The 26,996-nt window shown below is 44.2% G+C and overlaps 1 protein-coding gene across 2 annotated transcripts; it reads right to left on the bottom strand.

Annotated features, from left to right (window-relative positions):
* Window positions 1-350: 350 nt before the first annotated feature.
* LOC129855825 (uncharacterized) lies at window positions 351-26,128 on the bottom strand. Of its 2 annotated transcripts, none has more exons than XM_055923872.1 (2): window positions 25,996-26,128; window positions 351-4,710 (listed from the first exon to the last, which is right to left on the bottom strand). In XM_055923872.1, exon 2 carries the CDS (start codon window positions 4,694-4,696, stop codon window positions 3,656-3,658), a length of 1,041 nt encoding a protein of 346 aa, XP_055779847.1. In that variant the 5' UTR covers window positions 4,697-4,710; window positions 25,996-26,128; the 3' UTR covers window positions 351-3,655. The 2 variants fall into 2 exon arrangements, with proteins under 2 accessions (XP_055779847.1, XP_055779848.1); XM_055923873.1 differs by lacking the exon at window positions 25,996-26,128 and adding an exon at window positions 6,494-6,628.
* Window positions 26,129-26,996: the final 868 nt, after the last annotated feature.

Raw genomic sequence — 26,996 nt, forward strand, 5'->3', positions numbered from 1 at the left:
CAAAATATATTTTGATACATAAAAAGGAAGTAGCTAAATGATCCTTGGTATGACCATCTTAAAATAATTCTACATGTTAGCTTAGTAGAAACCCAGTCCCGGGCCCTTAGACTTTAGTTATAGTTACTGAAATAAAACAGATCTTGGTCAGCTAACAACTTACGTGAGTCTGGAAAACACAAAATTGCAGAGATAGAAAAGTTAGATAAATAGCAAGTTAGGTTCTCCATGTCCAGCACTGGTTGTGTGACTTACACCTGGGCCCTTAGACTTTAAGGGGTTTTAAGTTGAACATGTGCTCTTTAAGACAGAGTTTTACAATGAGGTTACACTACTCAAAAGGCACCTAATTGGTGGAACGACCCAGGTTTCAGATAAATGGATCATTTATTTACTTTTGTAAAACATTATTTGATGTAAATAAGTTTGATTTAATTTGAATAACGATATAATGGTCAAACAGTACAGTATAGGCTGTTGTTCAAAGTGTGGTATTGATTTTTTCATGTTAGAAACCAGAATTTCCCAGTCATTGGTTTTGGAATGTTTTGAGACAAATGTTATTGATACATTCAACATTTTGTACTAAACATTTTAAATAAAAAACAACTAATTAACTAATCAATTATTTTATTAGAAACATTAATCCCCCCCCCCCACACACACACACACACTTATGCCGTGTTCACGTGCTTGTCAGAACTAGGAAACTCAGACATTTCTGACTTGCTAATTGTTTGAATGCAGCACGCAGTGGAAACCCATTCAGGGTAGGTGGGGCAGAGACCCACCTGTTTTGAGACCCACCTGTTTAGCTTTAAAAAAGTAACTGTTTTTGTGTGCCTGTTTTGCATGTTATTTTGGCATTGATACGTGTCACATATCAGTTTGCAAACAATGTAAATAAAATAATTAAAAAATGTTAATAAAGCCGCATACAAAAATTGTCTATTTTTTGCTTTCTTGGGTAAGGCTGTTCCAAAATACAGGTGTTTCAGCATAGCTTAGTGCATTCTGTGGTGGTGGGGCAGCCAGCGGAAAATACGAAGTGTAGGGGTTGGTAATGTTCTCTAGTTACGCCGTGATTGGCTCAGTGTTCTGTCACTCATGGGGACACTACATCGCCGCAAAATCTACGGGGAGAGCTTGAAAATTCAAGCCCCTTCGGTGCTGCCATAGAGTTACATTATAGGTGCCCATCCAAGAAGGCTCAAGGTCATGGCCACAGATAAAATGATGTCACATCATGTTATCTCTACCATAGCTTTGATTGGACTGATCATGACAACATCATACTTTCAAAATCTTAGTAGCAAGCTAGCAGTCATCATCATGAATCAAGTCAATAATCGACTGGAAAATCCTTTTCAAATCCGTGTCATATAAAGAGAAATTATGAAGAGAAATTATAGATAAAATGTATCGGTGCTCATCAGCCATTGGACATAAACATTACACAACAAGTTGGAATTAGAAAAATTCAACAATAAGTGGTTTGGAAGGAATCAGTGGCTAACGGCAAAGCAATCACAAGCCTGCTACTCAGTGAAGTGGGTGTGTAGTCCAAGTCTCAGTTTAAGGGTTTCTTTTCCAAGCTTAAAAGGATAAACATTCAACATTTGCCATGCTGTCAATCCATCATGACTTCTGCCGCATTCAAAACAACTGGAAACTCAGAACTGGGAAATGTCAGACTTCAGTGAGTTCAATACAACTGGGAAAATGAGCTCCTATTGGGAAAATACGTTTTGAACGGTCATTAAACTCGGAATTCCAAGTCAGGAACTTGGGCCTCTTTCGAGGGCTCCAACCTGAAGATCACTGGCGTAATGATTCAGCTTTGTTTTTTTCCCAATTGTCTGAAAGCACCATACATCCAGAGAATGCCAGACTTTGATGTCAAAGTTTGATGACAACATTTCCCCACGAAGGACCACTGCGCCACCTTCCTGTTCCAGTGATCACAGTAGAACAGGGTGAGTCAAAAAATGTATTGTATGCTGCTGCATAAATTATGTAATATGACAGGGAAATATGTATCCTGCAGCTAAGAAAGTAATACTAAGTGTATGTTATGTAGTAAGCTGTTCATAATTTAGCCTACTGTTCTGACTTGGTGGTGCACACGTATTGTAAGAGCTTTCATTGTCTGCTTATATGCCCTCTTTATTTATCCTCAGGTTCTGACTTGGTGTACAGGGAGAATACTGTAATAATGACCCATGTTTTGAATTCTGTCGCTGTACATTTCAAAAGTGCTGAACAAATAGTTATATTGACTACGTCCACCCTAGCTCGCTCATTAATGTCTTCATCGAAATTACAGATTCCCTCTTATCCGCTTGTCGTCCCCTTTTGCCATAGTTTGTACATCTTAATTGTCAGTAGAAACCACATTTGTTTAAGCGAGTCAGCCATATCAGCTATGTTTTTTTAAAGGCAGTAAATGAGGCTGAATTAACTGTTTCGCTGCCAGACAAGGCTCCGCTGATAGCCAGGTGTAGCAGTGGTATTGTGATGGGACTGCTGGTGAGACAGCTCTTTGTCGGCCCAAACAGTTTGTGGTCACCGTTTTCACCGTTATAGTGCAATTAATGTATTGTTTAGTGTTGTGTAGGGGCTTTGCTGGCATGCATCTATAAAAACATTTTGTTGTTTGCCCCACTAAGATTTACATGCTACAATGACCACTGGCAGCACGTGTATAACTACAGTTTCCTAGTTCCGACGCGTGTGGCAATAACTATTGCAGGTGTGAGGGCATTTTCTATTGAACCTTACCAATGCTTGTGTACTAAAATATCCTTCTTTAAGCCTAGGCATTGGGCTTGAGATAGTTAAAGAAACTAACTCATATAAGATAGAAAAGTGTGTGTGTATTAATACGAGGCCTGCTCTAACTGTTCTGTGTGTGTAGAATGACCTCATGATACCTGGGCTCTCAGCCAACAGCTGACAGAGATTAACTGGTTCCTCTTAGTTTAGCTGGAGACAGGGCAAAGTGTATTATTCTGCACACCAGTGATAAAGCTATTGTTCTGTTTGGAGCCTTTTTCTGGGCGAAAGATTCATGTTTTGTGTGTGTGTGTGTGTGTGTTCTGTGTGTGTGGCCAGTACGACCATACATAGAGGAAGTATATCTGGAGTGACTTCCTGTCACTCTGGCCCCTGTTGTCCTCTCTCAGTTGCGACAGACCGAGGCAACCTTTTCACCCAGTTTTCTCCCCTCACACACACATACACATACATAGGGTCACGTGTTTTGCAGATTCATGCATGGGGTAGCTTGACTATATAAATGCTCCTGTACTCTTTGTACAGCAGGCTCCCACTCCATTTCACCTGCGTGGGTGGTGCGACCAGCCTCCTTATTATAATACGTTTTTAATAAAAGTACTACCTTGATTGATTGTTGATTTTGCCTCTCCTCATTATTAGTTAAAGGTAGAAATTCCACCACACAGGTGAAATGGTTGGGGAAAAATAACAAAAAATGTGTCAGGATGTGAAACATCTGAAAACAAGGCCCTTTATCTAAATAAAAACATTCACAATTTCCTACAATACGGGGAATATCGAAGACATGATGTCATACCCATGCCTAGTATACATTTGTGGGAAAACATTTGTGGGCCAGGTGGGAAACGTCTTAAGACTATCCAGTCTGCTCCAGGAGTTCATCCAGGTCCAGATTACGGATGATACTGATCAACCCCTTACTGATGCGATAGGTGCGCTGGGGGTCAAAAGCATCTCTGTGATGATCATGCTGGGTCACGTAGATTCTGTCCAACACCAGGTCTGACTGAATGCTGATAATGATCCGGTCTATGTTGCTGTCGTTATTGTGTCCTGTGTGGTTTTCGCTGACATAATGCGGTAGGTTCTCAGACCCTGGAGCATTCAGATTGCCCACTTCGTAGTATGGTAAGCCCTGGTCTGGTAGCAGTTGGTTACGCTGGCCATCATGCTCCTCTATGTAGTCGAAGAAGCGGTGGAATCCGAACGCCTTCTTCTTGGGGCTTCGCACGGTCACCATTTCATCCTTCTTGTTGAATTTGACGTATTCATGGGCGAACCAGTGAAGGAGATGAAGGCCGTGTCTGGGCCGGGGTGTACCAAAGCCAGATGACTGGAGGTGTCTCATTTCGTTCAGTGTCTCAATGGAGGCAGGGCAAGGAAGAAAATATCCAGTCTGCTCCAGGAACTCATCCAGCTCCAGATTACGGATGAAACTGATCAACCCCTTACTGATGCGATAGGTGCGCTGGGGGTCAAAAGCACCTCTGTGATGATCATGTTGGGTCACGTAGATTCTGTCCAACACACGGTCTGACTGGAGGCTGATGATGATCCGGTCTATGTTGCTGTCATCATTGTTTTCTGTGTGGTTTTGGATGACAGAATCAGGCAGGTTCTCAGACCCTGCAGCATTTAGATTGCCCACTTCGTAGTATGGTAAGTCCTGGTCTGGTAGCAGTTGGTTACATTGGCCATCATGCTCCTCTATGTTGTCGAAGAAGCGGTGGAAGCCGAACGCCTTCTTCTTAGGGTTGCGAACTGTCACCATCTCGCTGTCGTTGTTGAATGTGACATATTCATGGGAGAACCAGTGAAGGAGATGAAGCCCGTGTCTGGGTAGGGGTTTACCAAAGCCAGATGATTGGAGGTGATCGATTTCATTCAGTGTTTCCATGGTTATGATGTTCTCTAGAAAGGAGGGAGGGCAAGGTAGAAAAGGGGGAAAGATGGAGAGAGAACGAGAAAATAAGAGTGGGTTTTGTCGTGGAAATTCAGCGCTGAGAAATAATTTCTTATTGCATTAATGAAACCGTCAGCCCAACAGTCTTGTTCTGCCTGTTAGGCTGAGAGCCTGAATCATACAGACAATGCACAGTTCATATAGCTAATAACCAGAATTCTTGGTTCCACCCCTCCCATTGGGGGGCACCATAAGCCACTTTGGGCTCATCCTGTCTTTATCTGCCCCTGGAGTTATCTTAACCCCCGACCCTGGCCTAATTTCCCAGGCTAGGATGTCTAAGAACCATTGAGGCCTTTGTTCTACTCCTCTCTATCCCAGTTACAACACCACACATCCTGTCACTGGAATGCCAACTGTAGATTTTGTTCACCAGGAAGCTAGAGTGGACACCATAAAACTCAGCAGTAGCAGGACAGAAATATTTCACTGTTTAGGTAAATAATTGTTACATATCCAACAAATAAGGAGAATACATTATTTTTCTGTCACAGTTTGCTTGCCAAAGAGTACGAGTGAAACCTTTATTTAACTGTCTGTTCCAAGAGAAAGAGGACACACACTTTTCTGTCATTGTCTCTACGGAGTGGTCCTTGAGAAAATGGTTTGCATCCTCTTCTCAACACGACAACCACACACTAACTGGAGGTGGACTTCACCCTCATTGTATCTTTGCTGTTCTGCCTATGTGCCCTTCCATGGAAATCTGAACAATAAAAGGGATATAACAAAGGTGTGGGCAACGGCAGGACAGTCAAGTTGCATCTGACTGTAAAACTAGAGGAGCAGCGTAATTTCTCGTGACCATTCATAGAGGCCAGGAGGGTACCGGCTTAGGTGTACACACCTGAATGCAGCAGTCACACCGGTTCAGGAAATGGTGGGTACCCCAAGTCAGGTGGCTGAGACCCTAGCAGGACAGGGGGCCTGACAAGGCAGGGGACTCATAGCCAGCTACTACTAAGGCCACAAACTGCTGGAGACTTGATGCCTAACTGGGCATGAGATATACAGCAGGGCCTAGGACTTCAAATCGAACAAGGGACTGTGGACCTATGGAACAGGTAGCCTAGTAACTGGACAGAAGACAATCCGATAGGGTGAGATGTTTTTCATTATCGATGGCAGATCAGTATTGGGGTTATGGTCATCTGAGGCTAGATCTGTGGGTAATGTGAATGTATCCCAATTGGGTTACTATTTATTAATCCACATATAATCATAAATAAAAGTCCCAATACAAAATCCCCTCTCCCTTTCATATTTTAGCCGTCATTAAACAGGTGATCACGTGATCAACCTTCTGAGCCTGAATTGTAATGTCCTCAAGAGGAATTTGCATTTCAATACAGACTTCTCAGCTAGCATAAAACATTCTAAGAACCATAGAGCGTGGTGAGTGTTGATGTCCAATGGTTATTTTGCAAACATCCTTCCCTGGGAATGTTGAAGCATAGTGGCTTGGCTTTGGTACATTCTCAGCACATTTAAGGAACTTAATAAAAAAAGCTGGTAAGGCGTGCTTGTAAAACAATTTTAAAACATTTAGGCCTACATTGTTGTCTTAAATCAGTCAAGCCTCAATGCAAGATATCATCTTTGAGCAAACCTTGAACGTCTTGTCCAACTAGTCTAATAAAACAACCAAGACTTTCTGTAACCAACCAGCTTATGTCCATCATTATCCAGAAGACATTGATGCCAAAGAAATAATTCAAATTGACAACTTACCTATTACAAATCAAGTATATTCAATGTTCGTGAACTGGTAATATGCTAGGCTGCTATGGAGTTACAATTGTATAGCAATAGTTTCACTCTTAGTCTGCCGAGTTGTTTATGTGCAGAATGTAGACGTGTCCTAACCACTCCCCAAAGTTCCATGGGCAAAAAGCCAAGGCTATTTAACACTATAATCTCCTAATATTATTTGGTAAAAATGTTTTTGTTTGTTGCCAACTCTCAACTAAAATCACAGTTTATCAGTATGCTTAGTAACACAATATACAAACTCCAATTTGTTAATTGGATCTGAAAATAATTTCAATACATGAATTGAAATGGCTTGCGTTCAACTGTCCAAAATTAAATTCAAGCCGGTAATCACAATACATTTCATAGAATGCTGATAACGATGAGCAGCATGCCACCCTTTTCAAATCTTGTAATTGTTTTAAAGCAACCACACTGTGTGGTTTGTATTTTTCATGAATCCCCTCTGGAGAGAGTACCGGTACGTTAATATATACACATTAATTTAGAATCAACTCACTATTTAAGACATGAGTCATACTTTCAATACCACATATTCTTTAGATTCAGAGATGTCTCTGACGTAAGAGATACATGGAATACTGAAAGCCAACCTTTGTTTCAAACATTTTAATTCTTGTGCCATTTCCATGTCACACAGTCACAAAACTTAACCATAAAGAGGACAAACTGTACTAACAGGTTCTTCGTTGTCACACGGACACATGAGAGAATCAATACCTCAGGGCACGTAATGCAAACAACTTATTTTGCATTGCCTGCCCTGAATCATTCATTGTTTCATGTGTCAGTGTGACAACGAAGAAGCTGTTTAGCAGAATAAGGCAACAGCGTAAAATCATGTTTAATTCCCGTACTATAAACAGCATTTTATCAACACAGAAGTTATACAGTGTTATGCTTGAATGTTTGTAGTTGAGCTACATCTGATGACAATGTTTTCCTTTCAAATTACACAACTGGATTGGTTACTATGGGCGTTCACATAACGCCTCCTGCAACACCCATATTTGCAAAGCTGCTGGTTATAAGCGCAGTGTGTCTTTCTAAAACTTGTTTTGCAAAGACGCGCTGAAGGGAAAGGTATATATTCTCAGATTAACTTGTATTCCAACATCAAAAAAATGTAGTCCTACATTCTGATGTGACATGTTGGGAAATTCTCTCTCCATTTCATGATGCGTCTTTCCACAGTAATCCTTTTTTAGTCCGAAAAATATAATATATTCTTCTATAAAATGTCCTGATGGATATTTTTTTAAAGGGGGTTGTAAAGTAAGAGTATGTCAGAGAAATTGTACAGGAAGAGAGACTGCAGATTCTTTCAAACAACAGTTTTGTCAATGCAGATTAAGATAGTTGACGTTGCCATCGTTGTCTGTTCCTTCCTGCATGTTTTCCACACATCTGAATTCCTGTAGATGGTTATGTAACGTCCTGACCAGAGTTATTATGTGTTTTGCTTGTTTAGTGTTGGTCAGGACGTGAGCTGGGTGGGAATTCTATGTTGTGTGTCTAATTTGTCTGTTTCTGTGTCCAGCCTAATATGGTTCTCAATCAGAGGCAGCTGGTAATCGTTGTCCCTGATTGAGAATCATATATAGGAGGCTTGTTTGGTGTTGGGATTTTGTGGGTGATTGTTTCCTGTCTCTGTGTTTGTGTTCTGCACCAGATAGGACTGTCTCGGCTTTCACGTTTGTTGTTTTTGTATTGTTGTAAGTGTTCACCGTTTATTGTCGTATTAAACATGTTGAACACTAACCGCGCTTCATTTTGGTCCTCTCCTTCATCCCAGGAAGAAAGTCATTACAGGTTAAAACAGTTTGTCACATACTGCAGTCGTATCCCAAAGGGCTCTTATCTGTACACCCAGACTTATGACTAAGTCACATGACAAGATTGTATCAGTAAAAATACTAACATAACATAATAGACAATTCTCTAAGTAAAAACAGCATAGTATGTCTAATTAAACAGTGGAGTATGTAATTCATATTTCATTTCCACTCCAAGTATTATTTAAACAATGATGTTAACTGGCCAACGACATCTTTTTTGGTGTTTTTTCTCTCTCAGATTAATCAAGTGCATCAATCAACAGGGCAATGTACAATCTAAACAATCTCAAATCAAATGACCAGACAAAACAGGACAGATAAATAGAGGAGGGAGGGGTTGGAAAGAGGATACAAACCCGATTTAGGGTAAGGAGAACATCAGAGGAAGAGCAGAGGGAGCAGGGGGGGGGGGCATAGACTGGGAGAAGATCAGAGAGGTAGGTGGATACCAGGTCGTGGAGGGCTTTGAAGGTGAGAAGGAGTGTTAAAGTTAATACAGGATTGCACAGGGAGCCAGTGTAGATTGATAAGGATGGGTTTGATGTGTTCAGTTGAGCCGGTGTGGATTCTGGAGAGTTCAGCACCATTATAGACTTATTGGTGAGTTTGGTGGGGATCTGGTGAGGAGAGTGTTACAGTATTTTAGTCGGGAAGTAATGACGGCATGGATGAGGGTTTCGGTGCTGGAGTGTGACAGTGAGAGGCGGAGCCTGGAGATATTGCGAAGATGGAAGAACGCTGTCCGGGTGCTGGTTTTCATGTGGGGTTCGAAAGAGAGGGAACTATCCAGGGAGACACCGAGGATTTTGACTTGTGTTTACAGAGGGACCGGGAAATCATCTGTGGTGATGCTTGGAGAGAATGTATTGGAGCAGAAGAGCATGACCACTGTCTTGTTGCTGTTCAGTTTGAGGAGTTTCATGCTCATCCAGCTCTGGATGTCGTGAAGACAGCTGACGAGGGAGGTGGGAGGGAGAGTGGGTTTGGTGGAGAGGTAGAGCTGGGAGTTATCAGCATAGCAGTGGAAGTGAACTTTGCGATGTTGCATTTTCTCGCCCAGGGGTAGGAGGTATATGGATTCTTCTGACAGTAAGCATTCATGGATGAGGAAGCTTTTTACACATTAATGAGTGATTTACAGGAATGAGGTCCGTGGTTTGAATCATAAGTGGATTGTATTCGGAAATCTATTACTTAGAACTATGCGGTTCACTACAAATCACTTATCAATCCATAATCATTCAGGAGCTGTGAGATGGATGCCTATGTAAGTAGTAATGACAGTGTATCTAGTCACACAAAATCAAGCTGCCCTAAAACCTTTATAACTAGTACACAGTAATAAATGCAGTATCAACATTGTTCTGAAACATGTTGGCTGGAGTTGTGCTGTTATCTAACAACCAATACCGCTAGACTGTAATTACATAGCACTTATATAGCAGTTCTTATGTAAGAACAAAGTGATGCCATGTTTCCTAATTAGTTTCCAAGTGAACATTAAGAAAGCATTTTTATCCATCCAGCCACTATCACACCTGAATTGAGTGGCCAACGAATCACAAAGCCCTTGATAAAGCCTAATGCAATCAGTTGTATCTGATGTGCCTGAGATAGATTTCAAATAGACAGCAGATTTATTTTCTGAAGCGTCAATATCTTTCAGCACCAATATTAGAGAGTCGCGTCTCTATAATCACCATTGGAGCACTGCAATAATGTAACACAATCTTCAGAGCTAATATGATGTCACACAATCTTCAGAGATAACATAATGACACACAATCTTCAGAGCTAATATAATTTCACACAATCTTCAGAGCAAATATAATGTCACACAATCTTCAGAGCAAATATAATGTCACACAATCTTCAGAGCAAATATAATGTCACACAATCTTCAGAGCTAATATAATGTCACACAATCTTCAGAGCTAATATAATGTCACACAATCTTCAGAGCTAATATAATGTCACACAATCTTCAGAGCAAATATAATGTCACACAATCTTCAGAGCAAATATAATGTCACACAATCTTCAGAGCAAATATAATGTCACACAATCTTCAGAGCAAATATAATGTCACACAATCTTCAGAGCAAATATAATGTCACACAATCTTCAGAGCAAATATAATGTCACACAATCTTCAGAGCAAATATAATGTCACACAATCTTCAGAGCTAATATAATGTCACACAATCTTCAGAGCTAATATAATGTCACACAATCTTCAGAGCAAATATAATGTCACACAATCTTCAGAGCAAATATAATGTCACACAATCTTCAGAGCAAATATAATGTCACACAATCTTCAGAGCTAATATAATGTCACACAATCTTCAGAGCTAATATAATGTCACGACCCGGTGCGAGAAACAGTCACTAATAATCGGCAGAACCCAGAAGATGAGGCAGACACAGCAGTACTAGAGATGGTGGTTTAATAAAAGAACAAGATCTTCAGGCAAAGAATATAAATCCACAATGTCCAAAATAAAGTCAAGAGGCAAAAAATGGATATCTTCCAAAATACAAAGAAAATCCACAAAGTGGCAAGAACAGCAAGGGAAAAAACAAACCTCAAAAGACTAATCCAAAATACACAAGAACAAAACCAGAGAACCTCTGGAAAATCCAACAAGAGAAAATATATGTTCACAACAAGGCTTGGGCTAGGGCTGGGTGCTAACATACAAACACTGAGCAAAGAACTGAGGAACACACAGGGTTTAAATACCAACAAGGGAATGACACACAGGTGCAAACAATAATAGAGCAAGGAAAAAACAAAAGGTTCAAAAAAGGTGCAATGGGGACATCTAGTGACAAAAACCAGAACAGTCCTGGCCAAAACCTGACAGAATCCCCCTCCTAGGAACGGCTCCTGACGTTCCTACCAGCCTTCTCAGGGTGGAGGGCCCTGAACTGACGAATGAGGTCAGGGTCCAGTATGTCCTTGGCAGGAACCCAGGAGCGCTCCTCGGGACCGTAGCCTTCCCAGTCCACCAGATACTGCCAGGACCGCTGCACCCGGCGGGAGTCCAGTATCCGGTGGACGGTATAAGCCGACTGGCCTCCGATGACACGGGGCGGAGGGGGAGGTCTGCCTGCCGGGATAAGGGGAGAAAAAACAACAGGTTTTAATAAAGAAATGTGAAATGTGGGATTGATCTTAAGGGATCTGGGTAAGTGCAGGCGAAAAGTAACGGGATTGACTCTCCTGGCAATCTTAAAGGGACCGATGAATCTCTGGGACAGCTTGCGATACTCCACCCGTAGCGGTAAGTTTTTTGTTGAGAGCCATACTCTCTGGCCAGGGTACAGGGTAGGACCGGGACGGCGACGTCTGTTGGCTTGTCGTTGGTACTGCTGTGAGGAACGCAGGAGATTAAGACGGGCCTTCTTCCACGTAAGCCGACAGCGTCTGATGAACCTCGAGGCTGAAGGCACTCTGACTTCTGCCTCCTGGTCCGGGAACAATAGAGGAGCATAGCCAAACTGACACTCGTGCGGGGATATACCAGTGGAGGAGGAGCACAAGGTGTTGTGCGCGTACTCGGCCCAAACAATGAAGGATGACCATGTGGATGGGTTGTTGGAAACCATACATCTGAGGGTGGTTTCCAGCTCCTGATTCATCCTCTCAGTTTGGCCGTTGGACTCCGGATGGTACCCTGAAGATAAACTGGCCGTGGCCCCTAAGAGTTGGCAGAAGGCCTTCCAAAACCTTGAGGCGAACTGGGGACCTCTGTCAGAAACCATATCTTGCGGGATGCCAAAGACTCGGAACACATGGTTAATCACCAACTCAGCTGTTTCCTTGGCAGAAGGTAATTTGGTCAAGGGAACAAACCTGGCCGCCTTAGAAAACCTGTCGATGATGACTAGGATAGTAGTATTACCATGGGACGGAGGAAGGCCAGTAATAAAGTCCAACGAGATATGGGACCAGGGTCGGTGGGGAATAGATAAAGGGTGAAGGAGTCCTTGAGGGCGGAGGTGAGAAGATTTGCCCTGGCAGCACACGGGACAGGCCTTGACGAAAGTGGCAACGTCTTCTTTTATGGTGGGCCACCAGAACTTACGCTGAATGAACTCCAAGGTGCGACCTACGCCCGGGTGACAGGTGAGGCGAGAGGAGTGCCCCCACAGAAGGACTTGGGATCTTGCTGCCTTGGGAACAAACAACCGATTGGCAGGACCTCCTTTAGGACCCGGTTCGATGGCTTGAGCTTGTCTCACGGTATCCTCAACTTGCCACGAGATTGGAGCCACGATCTTAGCGGCAGGAAGAACAGTCATGTCAGTATCTTCTCGAATGGCAGGAGAGTAGACTCGTGACAAGGCATCCGGTTTGAGATTCTTCGACCCGGGTCTATAGGTGAGAATAAACTGGAATCGGCTGAAGAAAAGAGACCATCGAGCTTGTCTGGAGTTCAACCGCTTCGCCTGCTGGATATACTCCAGATTTTTGTGGTCCGTAAGCACTTGAAACGGTTGAGAAGCCCCCTCGAGCCAGTGTCTCCATTCCTTCAATGCCATCTTAACCGCTAGGAGCTCACGATCCCCCACATCGTAATTCCTCTCGGCCGGGGTAAGCCGGTGAGAGAAGAAGGCGCAAGGATGAAGCCTCTTGTCTTCACCCCTCTGAGACAGGACAGCTCCAACACCAACCTCTGATGCGTCTACCTCCACCACAAAAGGTTAATCTGCCGTCGGTAGTGTCAGGATGGGAGCAGAGAGGATGCGCTGCTTGAGTCCTTGGAAGGCCGTCTCAGCTTCTCTTCCCCACAGAAACCTTGTGTTGCCACCCTTGGTTAAAGCTGAGAGAGGGGCTGCCACCGAGCTGAAGTTCTTGATGAACTTGCGGTAGAAGTTAGTGAAGCCCAGGAAACGCTGAACTTCCTTAACGGACTTGGGGGTGGGCCAATCTGCTACCGCCCCTACCTTCTTGGGGTCCATCTGGACTCGACCGGGTTCCACTACAAATCCCAGGAATTGTACTCGAGAGGAATGGAATTCACACTTTTCCGGCTTAACGTACAAATGGCTGTCTAGGAGGCGTTTGAGCACTTGTCTGACATGCTTAGTGTGTTCTTGAAGGGAGCTCGAAAAGATGAGGATGTCATCCAAGTAAACAAACACGAAAATGTTAAGCATATCCCTAAGCACATCGTTTATGAGCGCTTGGAACACAGCCGGGGCGTTGGTCAGGCCGAAGGGCATCACCAAGTATTCGTAGTGACCAGTAGGCGTGTTGAAAGCGGTCTTCCACTCGTCACCGGGTTTGATCCGCACAAGATGGTATGCGTTCCGCAGGTCAAGCTTAGTGAAGACCAATGCTTCCTGGAGCAGCTCAAAGGCTGTGGCCATAAGGGGTAGCGGGTAGCGATTACGGACGGTTATGGCATTAAGTCCCCGGTAGTCGATGCAAGGACGTAATCCCCCGTCTTTTTTGGCCACAAAGAAAAACCCTGCTCCCGCCGGTGAGGTGGATGGACGCATGAGGCCTGCTGCCAGAGTGTCCTTGATGTTGGTATCCATTGCAGCTCGTTCGGGAGGAGATAGGGAAAAGATCCGACCCCTGGGGGGGCAGGTGCCCGGAAACAGGTCGATGGGGCAATCGTAAGGTCTATGGGGTGGTAGTTTGGTGGCCCTCTGTTTGCTAAATACCGGTTTGAGGTCATGGTAACACTCGGGAACTCGGGACAGGTCGATGGATTCTAGAGACTCGGGAGGGGAACTCGGGGAACTTGGGAAGATACAAGTGGCTTGGCACGTAGGACCCCACTGCTTGATAGTGCCCACAGACCAGTCGATGTGAGGGTTATGGCTGTGAAGCCAGGGGTATCCAAGGACGAGAGGGAACTCGGAACACGAGGTCAGATGAAAGTTCATCACTTCCTGGTGTTGGGAAACTGAAAGTCGCAAGGGGGTAGTGACACGAGTGACAAGTCCAGATCCCAAAGGGCTTCCATCCAACGTAGTAACCCTTATGGGGTCACTTAGAGGTTCAGAGGGAACGCCATTCTCCTTCGCCCAGACACCATCCATGAAGTTACCTGCGGCTCCAGAGTCTACCAAGGCTTGAAGGGGAAGCTCGTGGTTGTCCCAGGAAAGGGTAACTGGAATGAGCAGGCGGGAGTTGGATGGATGGGAGGAGGTTATGTTTCCCGTTACAGTCCTCCCAGGCCTGCACGGGAGAGTGCGTTTTCCCTGGAGCCCGGGACACGTAGAGAGGAAATGGCCCGGTTTGCCGCAATATAGACAGCATCGCTCCCTCATCCGGCGGTCTCTCTCAGCCTGGGAGATGCGTCCAACCTGCATGGGTTCCGGTGGAGTCAGCGACGATAAAGGTGGAGACTCGGAGCTGGGACCGATAGGAGCTAGGGTGAGAGATCTACGGTTGAGCTCTCTCTCTCTCAGACGCTGGTCTATGCGTGAAGCCAACTTGATCAGGGACTCGAGGTTGTCCGGTGGTTCCCGAGTGGCCAGTTCATCTTGGATGGTGTCGGAAAGGCCCTTCAAAAAGCACACTGTGAGCGCCTCGTCGTTCCAGCCACTCGCTGCTGCCACCGTGCGGAACTGGATGGCATAGTCCGTCACGCTGCGCCGACCTTGGCGGAGTGTCAGGAGCTGTTTGGCTGAGTCAGGACCGCTGGTAGGACCTTGAAACACTCGCTTGAATTCTTCAGCAAAGGTAGAGTAGCTGGCACAGCAGGGACTTTGGGCATCCCACACAGCAGTAGCCCAGGCTAGGGCTTTTTCCGACAGCAGGGTGATGATATATGCTATCTTGGACCGGTCGGTGGGAAACGACGAGGGTTGCAGCTCGAAGGAGAGAGAACATTGGGTGAAAAACCCCTTACAAACACTCGGATCACCTGAGAACAGTTGGGGAGGCGGCAGACGAGGTTCAGCCAGGGGGTTAACTGCCACGGGCACTTGAATCTGATGAACTGGAGCAGAAGCGGTTGCAGGAGAAAGTTGATCAGAAATCTGCTTTATGGAAGTCATCATCTCCGACAGAAGTTGAGAATGTCCAGCCATTAAGGCCTCTTGCTGAACCAGAGCAGCTTCGTGACGTTGGACAGTCCCCTCGTGGTGGGACAGCATGGGAAAAAAGTCCTGGGTACTGGCTGCCTCTGGGTTCATTTTAATGGCTCAGTGTTTCTGTCACGACCCGGTGCGAGAAACAGTCACTAATAATCGGCAGAACCCAGAAGATGAGGCAGACACAGCAGTACTAGAGATGGTGGTTTAATAAAAGAACAAGATCTTCAGGCAAAGTATATAAATCCACAATGTCCAAAATAAAGCCAAGAGGCAAAAAATGGATATCTTCTAAAATACAAAGAAAATCCACAAAGTGGTAAGAACAGCAAGGGAAAAAACAAACCTCAAAAGACTAATCCAAAATACACAAGAACAAAACCAGAGAACCTCTGGAAAATCCAACAAGAGAAAATATATGTTCACAACAAGGCTTGGGCTAGGGCTGGGTGCTAACATACAAACACTGAGCAAAGAACTGAGGAACACACAGGGTTTAAATACCAACAAGGGAACGACACACAGGTGCAAACAATAATAGAGCAAGGAAAAAACAAAAGGTTCAAAAAAGGTGCAATGGGGACATCTAGTGACAAAAACCAGAACAGTCCTGGCCAAAACCTGACAGTCACACAATCTTCAGAGCTAATATAATGTCACACATTCAGAGCTAATCACCAATATATACTTATTAGCCTTCACTGTAAATTAGAAACGGCAATACATACAAAGGTCATAGGTTTAGGGAGACGTGCCCAGGGAGAAGGAGAGCTGATCCTGGCAGGAGGTCATACTTTTACAATACTTAAGGTTCAGCTACCAGGCTGCCATTACTGGAAATTTGGTCTAAGTCACCTTCACCTATCTTGTCCTCTCAAGGCACTCCAACCTTAACAAATAATGGGAATCTTCTAGCCACAGAGGAACACTGTCAATTTATAGGTAAAACCCCATCAACCAATAACGAGACGCACCTGGGCGCAATCACAGTTAGGTGACGCATGTCAAACCAATAAAACAGTCGACTTGGGTATTCCATAATGTTTAATTAGAGAACAATTTAAAAGTGAATTGTATTGTGAACATATTTAGAAAGAGGTTAAGCTACGCTTGTCTTGTACCACCGCATCGGTACAATAAACCTGAGATTCGTGCCAGTTTTTAAAAGTTTTTGTTTGCTATTTTGGAGGGCTGCACTGCTAAAAGCAACGTCTCCTATGGAGTTGAGCATGGTGCAAGGGATGATGAGGAGGTCACTGTTAGAGTGCAGTGAGCTGGTGGGAATGTAGGGGTGCAGAAGGTCAGTAATGTATGAGGGCGCAAGTCCATTGAGTGCTTTGTAGGTGAGCATGAGCAGTTTGAAGGTGATCCTGTTCAAGTAAGTCAATAGCTCACGACAATTTCACCACGACAATATTGTTGTTATTGTGGACATCAGTATACAATATTGTCTTCTCAGGTGACCAGACAAGCCTCGTTGACAGGTGGGGGAGTTTAGGTGAGATGGAGAGGAGGACATTCCAGAAGATGACTGAGGAGCTCAGGGATTCAAGAGATAAAGGATAGATGACTGAAGCCGTTATGGCAAGAAGAGTTGATGACCACATACAGTCATTTACAGGCCAGGTCAGAGTAGGATGACAGCCTAGCACTATATTTTAGCCCACACTTTTTAGGCACTAATTTGTAGTTTGTAAGTGTTTCATAGGACGTTTCTTGGACCCTTATTAGATATTACTTCAATTTGATTTCAGAAAAACTCCAGTGGTTTGAACCAGCAACCTTGCAGCTATTGGCTCTTACTTAAAATCTGCAAATTGGTGCCTGATAAGTGTGGGCTTAAATAAAGTGCTACTGTTTTAGAACCTCACATAGGGTAAGATAAGAAGTCTGAAAGAAGAGAAGATGTTAATAAAGGTTCAGAGATGACTTAGACAGACTTCTGCGTTACAGAAAATGTAATTAGTCATTTGTTTTAAGTATTAAAAGTGTATAATTTACTATTATTGTCACGCCCTGACCGTAGAGAGCTTTTTATGTCTCTATTTTGGTTAGGTCAGGGTGTGATTTGGGTGGGCATTCTATGTTCATTTTCTATGTTTTGTATTTCTTTGTGTTTGGCCAGGTGTGGTTCTCAATCAGAGGCAGCTGCCTATCGTTGTCTCTGATTGAGAACCATACTTAGGTAGCTTTTCCCCACCGATGCTTTGTGGGTAGTTGTTTTCTGTTTTTGTGTCTGCTCCAGACAAAACTGTTTCGTGTTGTTACATTTTGTTATTTTGTCTCAGTGTTCAGTTTTTAATAAATAAACATGAACACTTCCCACGCTGCGCTTTGGTCCACACCTTCTTCAACAGACGATCGTTACAATTATCAAATACATGTAATGTTTGGTTCCTCCCAGCCATCAGGCTCCTACGCCTCAGCCGGTTCGTCAGGCGCCCACGTCTCAGTGGGATCATCAGGCTTTCACGCCTCAACAGGATCATCAGGCTCCCACGCCTCAGCCGGTTCGTCGGGCTTCTATGCCCCAGCCGGCTTGTCCAGCGCCCATGCCACTGCCGGCCCGTCAGGCTCGCCCAGTCAATAAGTGAAGCCGGTGCTCATTCTTGCAGGAAATCCCCAACACGTCTGTCTCGTCCAATTTAGGTGTTATGGGTTTGGACCTGATTGCCCGTTTGAAAACCCAGGCAACTCTACACATTTTTTAAAATATCAAGTACAGTACATGTATAACGTACTGAGCTGTTGCCTGAAGCAGATCACATAGGTGTGCCAGGTTCAGTGCCTAAATGGATGTTTCATGCATAATATTACATTCAACATACACAAAACCAACATGCCGTCTCCAACCTTAAGACCAATGAGTCAAACAGATGAAGTGGAGGGACAACTGCATCAAAGGTGTCTCCAGTTTGCATTCTTAGCCCGGTGCGCTCTATTCTAGCTCCTCGCGTTTGCCGGACTAGAATGGGCATCCAGCCAGGACATATTGAGCCAGCTCTATGTTCTGGATCTCCAATGCGTCTCCACGGTCCAGTGTATCCTGTTCCTCCTCCCCGCACTCGCCCTGAGGTGCGTGTTCCCAGCCCGGTACCACCAGTTCCGGCACCACGCACCAGGCCTCCAGTGCGCCTCCAGGGTCCAGTACGCCCTGTTCCTCCTCCCCGCACTCGCCCTGAGGTGCGAGTCCTCAGCCCGGTACCACCAGTTCCGGCACCACGCACCAGGCCTCCAGTGCGCCTCCAGGGTCCAGTACGCCCTGTTCCTCCTCCTCGCACTCGCCCTGAGATGTGTGTCCTCGGCACGAAGCCTCCAGTGATGATCCATGGCACGAAGCCTCCAGTGATGATCCATGGCATGAAGCCTCCAGTGATGATCCATGGCACGAAGCCTCCAGTGATGATCCATGGCACGAAGCCTCCAGTGATGATCCATGGCAAGAAGCCTCCAGTGATGATCCATGGCAAGAAGCCTCCAGTGATGATCCATGGCACGAAGCCTCCAGTGATGATCCATGGCAAGAAGCCTCCAGTGATGATCCATGGCAAGAAGCCTCCAGTGATGATCCATGGCAAGAAGCCTCCAGTGATGATCCATGGCACGAAGCCTCCAGTGATGATCCATGGCACGAAGCCTCCAGTGATGATCCATGGCAAGAAGCCTCCAGTGATGATCCATGGCAAGAAGCCTCCAGTGATGATCCATGGCAAGAAGCCTCCAGTGATATTCCATGGCACGAAGCCTCCAGTGATGATCCATGGCAAGAAGACTCCAGTGATGATCCATGGCACGAGGCCTCCAGTGAGGAGTTATGGCACGAAGTCTCCAACAAAGGCTGTCAGTCCGGAGCCTCCAGCGACGCCCTCCAGTACGGAGCCTCCAGCGACGCCCTCCAGACCGGCGCCTCCAGCGAAGCCCTCCAGTACGGAGCCTCCAGTGTCGCCCGTCAGTCCGGAGCCTCCAGCAACGCCCTTCAGTCCGGAGCTGCCAGAGTCTCCCTCCTGTCCGGAGCTGCCAGAGTCTCCCTCCTGTCCGGAGCTGCAAGAGTCTCCCTCCTGTCCGGAGCTGCCAGAGTCTCCCTCCTGTCCGGAGCTGCCAGAGTCTCCCTCCTGTCCAGAGCTGCCAGAGTCGCCCTCCTGTCCGGGGTCTCCAGCGACGGTCCCCAGCCCAGAACATTCACGATGATCCACGCAGCGAGGGTCCCCAGCCCGGGGCCTACGGCGAGGATCCACAGTCCAGAGCCTCCGGCGATGATCCACGGGTCAGTGCTACAATTGAGGACTCAGTGTAAAGAAGGGGGGCGGCATCCAGATCTAGAGCCGCCATCGAGGGTAGATGCCCACCCGGACCCTCCCCTATAATTTCAGGTTTGCGGTCGGGAGTCCGCACCTTTGGGGGGTGGGGGTACTGTCACGCCCTGACCTTAGTATTCTATGTTTTCTGTATTATTTTGGTCAGGTCAGGGTGTGACGAGGGTGGATATGATTGTTTTGTATTGTCTGGGGTTTTTGTATGTCTAGGCGTGTGTGTGTGTAGTCTAGGCATATGTAGGTCTATGGTGGCCTGGATTGGTTCCCAATCAGAGGCAGCTGTTTGTCGTTGTCTCTGATTGGGGATCCTATTTAGGTTGCCATTTTCCAGTTTGGTTTGTGGGTTATTGTCTATGTGATGTTGCATGTCTGCACTCGTGTCATTTAGCGTTCACGTTCATTTGTTATTTTGTGTAGTTTGTTCAGTGTTATTTCTTTATTAAAAGAAGGTGGAGTATCATCACGTTGCGCCTTAGACTCCTCTCTACGATGTTCGTGACACAAAACCATGCCTTCCGAGTTGTAAAGGGGTGGTCAGCTAAATATTTTTTTTTAAGTCTCCCATGACAACAAAAACTATCCCAAAGACTATATCCAGTAATAGACTCTTATTGCTCTAGTTACTCTAGTTATGATATCATAACACAGTGACGCTACTACAATTAATACACAAGCCATAATCAAGGGGTTTATACTGAGTATACCAGACATTAGGAACACCTTCCAAGTATTGAGTTGCACCTCCCTTCCCCCCACAACATTTTGAAAACACAAAAATGGTTATGTAGAGATCAAGTTGAAAGGTTTTTGTTTACTGTAAGATATTACAAACAAATGCTTAATTACTTCATCAAATACCCTCAGAAGTCTACTGTGGAGAGAACACTTATGGCATCTCTCCGCATCCAGTGTCATTCGAAAGCAAATTGAAGGGTCCTTTTAAATTGACTGTCCTAAAGAGGAAGAGATTTGGTTTAGAGTTTGGGCTTGGTTTCAATGATTTAGTCATGGCTAAAAAGTGTGACCTGGTGAAAATAAGTAAGTTGTGGGTGGAAATATGATTCAGATAGACAGATAGGCAGAGAGAGAGACACCACACAGTCAGAGCAAAATATTGTCTCAGAACCACCATATCATCTCTGGCTCGATCCAACACACAGAGCAGATTGATTTTACTGGGGGGGCCACGTTCTCCACATGGATGTTGTGCAGCTGCTCCCTCATTTCTTTCCATACACCATCCACAAGCTTCCATCCACAAGCTTCAACAGGAAGAGGAAATAACCTAACATTTACTGACTCACACAGGAGAGAAACCATTTAGCTGTGATGTCTGAGGGAAAAGCTTCTGACTCGAGGAGCCTTACGCATGTGCAGACATACAGGTACTGGAGAGAAACCATTTAGCTGTGGTGACTGCGGGATATTTTTCAGACACAAATTTAACCTTGAGAGTCATATATTGAACATCCACAAATAAAGAAAACAGGAGGAATTAGAAAAAAAGAAGGAAAGAAAATGAAGACAGGGAAGATTGAGTGCAGGCCAGGGGAAGCTCAGGCGAGTTGCAGGAAACCAGGTGCGGAGGCTGAGGTTGGAGCGAGAGGTATTGGGACATGGTAAGCAGGTCCGGAGGGGAATCCAAGGGAGCCGTAGAGTGGGGGATCCAGGACAGAGTAGCAGGACTGACGAGACTTCAGACTGGAGACAGCGACCAGAGTCAGAGCGGGCAGAACTGTAGCGGAGAGGAAAACAACGTCAGGCAAGGGAAAACAGGCACAACAGGACAACAGCATCTAAACAGCTAGAAACATAGACTGACTGAGCAGAGATTACAATCTGGCTGGTGGAAGTGGCAGGGCTGAGTATTTGTAGAGGTCTTGATTATGGAACAGGTTGCAGCTGGTGGGGATCTGCTCTGACTCCAGCACACCTGTCTCCACCAACACAATCACACACACACACACACACACACACACACACACACACACACACACACACACACACACACACACACACACACACACACACACACACACACACACACACAGAGAGAGAGAGAGAGGGAAAGAGCACTGAGGGAGTGGCGGCAGTTCAAGGGGACACTGGATGAGCTGTAGAGGGCGTGGCAGGTGCAGATGTAATAAGTACAGAGTATTGTAGGAAAACAAAATCCTACACTTTGACGAAACTCACACGGCTGTTGTTCAAAGTATGTTGATGTTTTCATGTTATTTGAAACAAGAATTCCTGGTCGCTTGCATGTCTCTCGGGGCTATGAGAGAAGGGTGAGAGTGATCTTATTGATACAATAAACATTTAGTAATTTCCAGAAAAAAAATAAACAAATAATTAACCAATCATTGATTCAAGTTCCTCTTTTCATTTTAAAGAAGTGTATCTTTAAAATGGTGTGAAATACTTGTATGCTTGAGGAATTTTAATTATGAGATTTCTGTTGTTTGAATTTTAAAGATACACTTCTTGTTAATCCCACCACAGTGTCCGATTTCAAAAAGGCTTTACAGCGAAAGCAGCACAAACGATGATGTTAGGTCACCGCAAAATCACAGAAAAACACAGCCATTTTTCCAGCCAAAGACAGGAGTCACAAAAAGCAGAAATAGAGATAAAATGTATCACTAACCTTTGATGATCTTCATCAGATGACACTCATAGGACTTCATGTTACACAATACATATATGTTTTGTTCGATAAAGTTCATATTTATATCCAAAAACCTGTTTACATTGGCGCCATGTTCAGAAATGCCTCCAAAATATCCGGAGAAATTGCACAGCCACATCAAATAACAGAAATAATCATCATAAACTTTGATGAAAGATACATGTTTTACATAGATAAAAAAGATACACGTGTTCTTAATGCAATCGCTGTGTCAGATTTCAAAAAGGTGTACGGCAAAAGCACAATATTCAATAATCTGAGAACAGCGTTCAGCCACAAAAGGAAGCCATACAGTTACCCGCCAAATTGTGCAGTCAACAAAACTCATAAAAATAATTATAAATCTTCACTTACCTTTGCTGATCTTCGTCGGAATACACTCCCAGGACTCCCACTTCCACAAGAAATGTTTGTTTTGTTCGGTAATATCCATCATTTATGTCCAAATAGCTATTTTTGTTAGCGTGTTTGGTAAACAAATCCAAAGTCACGAAGCGCGTTCACTAAAAGCAGACGAAATGTCAAAAAGTTCCAGAACAGTCAGTAGAAACATTTCAAACGATGTAATGAATCAATCTTTAGGATGTTTTTAACATAAATCTTCAATAACGTTCCAACCGGAGAATTCCATTGTCTTCAGAAGTGCGATGGAACAGAGCTCCCCTCTCATGTGAACGCGCATGGTCAGAGCATGGTCAGCTCATGATAGACCTTACTCATTCCCGTATCTTTCGACCCCACCTCACAGTAGAAGCATCAGACAAAGTTCTACAGACTGTGACATCTAGTGGAAGTCGTAGGAAGTGCAAACTGACCCATATCCCACTGTGTATTCGATAGGCGATGAGTTGAAAACCTACAAACCTCAGATTTCCCACTTCCTGGTTGGATTTTTTTCTCAGGTTTTTGCCTGCCATATGAGTTCTGTTATACTCACAGACATCATTCAAACTGTTTTAGAAACTGCAGAGTGTTTTCTATCCAATACTAATAATAATATGCATATATTAGCAACTGGGACTGAGGAGCAGGCAGTATACTCTGGGCACCTCTGGGCACCTTTTCATCCAAGCTACTCAATACTGCCCCTGCAGCCATAAGACGTTTTTTAATCAGCTTCTTGACATGCCACACCTGTCAGGTGGATAGATTATCTTGGCCAAGGAGAAATGCTCACTAACAGGGATGTAAACAAATGTGTGCACAACATTTGAGAGAAATAAGATTTTTGTGCAAACGGAAAATTTCAGTGATCTTTATTTCACATCATGAAACATGGGAACAACACTTTACATGTTGCGATTATACTTTTGTTCAGTATATACTGTATATTTTGATACATAAAAGGGTACTAAAAGTCAAAATTCAATAGCTAAATGATCCTTGGTATGACGATCTTAAAATAATTCCATATGTTAGCTTAGTAGAACCCCAGCCTTAGACTTGAGTTAAAGTTACTGAAGTAAAACGGATCTTGGTCAGCTAGTAACTCACGTGAGTCTAGCAAACACAAATGTCTATTATACATTTTTAAGAAAATAATTAATTAATTTAAAGATCTTGAATTTGACCATCAGATTATGTGTACGATGCCTCTGTCTATATGCCCTTGGCCAGGGGGGAAAATTCTTAAGACTATCCAGTCTGCTTCAGGAGCTCATCCAGCTCCAGATTACTGATGATTCTGATCAACCCCTCACTGATGCGATAGGTGCGATGGGGGTCAAAATCATCTCTGTGATGATCATGTTGGGTCACGTAGATTTTGTCCAACACCAGGTCTGACTGTATGCTGATAATGATCCGGTCTATGTTACTGTCGTCATTGTGTCCTGTGAAGTTTTTGCGGACATCAGGCGGTAGGTTCTCAGACCCTGGAGCATGCAGATTGCCCACTTCGTAGTATGGTAAGCCCTGGTCTGGTAGCAGTCGGTTACGCTGGCCATCATGCTTCTCTATCTTGTCGAAGAAGCGGTGGAATCCGAACGCCTTCTTCTCAGGGTTGCACACTGTCAACATTTCACCCTTTTTGTTGAATTTGACGTAGTCATGGGCAAACCAGTGAAGGAGATGAAGCCCGTGTCTGGGTCGGGGTCTACCAAAGCCAGATGATTGGAGGTGATTGATTTTGTTCAGTGTCTCCATGGTTAGTATGTTCTCTAGAAAGGAGGGAGGGCAAGGTAGAAAAGGTGGAAAGATGGAGAGAGAGAAAGAGAGAATAAGAGTGGGTTTGCTTGTCAAAAAGTACGAGCTAAACATTTATTTAACGGTCTGTTCCAAGAGAAAGAGGACACACACTTTTCTGTCATTGTATCTACGGAGTGGTCCTTGAGAAAATGGTTTGCATCCTCTTCTTAACACGACAGAAACACACACTAACTAGAGGAGGACTTCACCCTCATTGTATCTTTGCTGTTCTTCCTATCTGCCCTTCCATGGAAATCTTAACAATAAAAGGGATATAACAAAGGTGTGGGCAACGGCAGGACAGTCAAGTTGCATCTGACTGTAAAACTAGAGGAGCAGCGTAATTTCTCGTGACCATGCATAGAGGCCAGGAGGGTACCGGCTTAGGTGTACACGCCGGAATGCAGCAGTCACACCGGGTCAGGGAATGGTGGGTACCCCAAGTCAGGTGGCTGAGACCCTAGCAGGACAGGGGGCCTGACAAGGCAGGGGACTCATAGCCAGCTAAGGCCACAAACTGCTGGAGACTTGGATCCTAACTGGGCATGAGACATACAGTAGGGCCTAGGACGAGAACAGGACACTACGGGATGTGTTTCAGGTTTTAATGTCACACGCACAAGTACAGTGAAATACCTTGCTAACTTTCTTCAAATCGAATGAGGGACTGTGGACCTATGGAACAGGTAGCCTAGTAACTGGACAGAAGACAATCCGATAGGGTGAGATGTTTTTCATTATCGATGGCAGATCAGTATTGGGGTTATGGTCATCTGAGGCTAGATCTGTGGGTAATGTGAATGTATCCCAATTGGGTTAGTATTTATTAATACAAATATAATTTTAAATAAAAGTCCCAATACAAAATCCCCTCTCCCAGTCATATTTTAGCCATCGTTAAACAGGTGATCACGTGATCAACCTTCTGAGCCTGAATTGTTATGTCCTCAAGAGGAATTTGCATTTCAATACAGACTTCTCAGCTAGCACAAAACGTTCTAAGAACCGTAGAGTGTGGTGAGAGTGTTGTTGTCCTATGGTTATTTTGCAAACATCCTTCCCTGGGAATGTTGAAGGATAGTTGCTTGACTTTGGTACATTCTCAGCACATTTAAGGAACTTATTAAAAAAAGCTGGTAAGGCGTGCTTGTAAAACAATTTGAAAACATTTAGGCCTACATTGTTGTCTTCAATCAGTCAAGCCTCAATGCAAGATATCATCTTTGAGCAAACCTTGAACGTCTTGTCCAACTAGTCTAATAAAACAACCAAGACTTTCTGTAACCAACCAGCTTATGTCCATCATTATCCAGAAGACAGGTTTACAATTGTACATTGATGCCAAAGAAATAATTCATATTGACAACTTACCTATTTTTGAATGAAGTATATTCAATGTTCGTGAAGTGGTAATATGCTAGGCTGCTATGGAGTTACAATTGTATAGCAATAGATTCACTTTTAGCCTGCCGAGTTGTTTATATGCAGAATCTAGACGTGTACTAACCACTCCCCAAAGGTCCATGGGCAAAATGCCAAGGCTATTTAACACTATAATCTCCTAATATTATTTTGTAAAATGTTTTTGTTTGTTGCCAACTCTCAACTAAAATCACAGTTTATCAGTATGCTTAGTAACACAATATACAAACTCCAATTTGTTAATTGGATCTGAAAATAATTTCAATACATGAATTGAAATGGCTTGCGTTCAACTGTCCAAAAATAAATTCAAGCCGGTAATCACAATACATTTCATAGAATGCTGAAAACGATGAGCAGCATGCCACCCTTTTCAAATCTTGTAATTGTTTTAAAGCAACCACACTGTGTGGTTTGTATTTTTCATGAATCCCCTCTGGAGAGAGTACCGGTACGTTAATATATACACATTAATTTAGAATCAACTCACTATTTAAGACATGAGTCATACTTTCGATGTCATATATTCTTTAGATTCAGAGATGTCTCTGACATAAGAGATACATGGAATACTGAAAGCCAACCTTTGATTCAAACAATTTAATTCTTGTGCCATTTCCATGTCACACAGTCACAAAACTTAACCATAAAGAGGACAAACTGTACTAACAGGTTCTTCGTTGTCACACGGACACATGAGAGAATCAATGCCTCAGGGCACGTAATGCAAACAACTTATTTTGCATTGCCGGCCCTGAATCATTCATTGTTTCATGTGTCAGTGTGACAACGAAGAACCTGTTTAGCAGAATAAGGCAACAGCGTAAAATCATGTTTAATTCCAGTACTATAAACAGCATTTTATCAACACAGAAGTTAGACAGTGTTATGCTTGAATGTTTTTAGTTGAGCTACATCTAATGACAATGCTTTCCTTTCAAATTACACAA

The sequence above is a fragment of the Salvelinus fontinalis genome, chromosome 5, assembly GCF_029448725.1.
Source record: "Salvelinus fontinalis isolate EN_2023a chromosome 5, ASM2944872v1, whole genome shotgun sequence".
NCBI classification, from domain to species: domain Eukaryota; kingdom Metazoa; phylum Chordata; class Actinopteri; order Salmoniformes; family Salmonidae; genus Salvelinus; species Salvelinus fontinalis.

Excerpts from the sequence above, each read along its gene's own strand:
- LOC129855825 (XM_055923872.1), bottom strand. The coding sequence starts at position 4,696 with ATGGAAACACTGAATGAAATCGATCACCTCCAATCATCTGGCTTTGGT.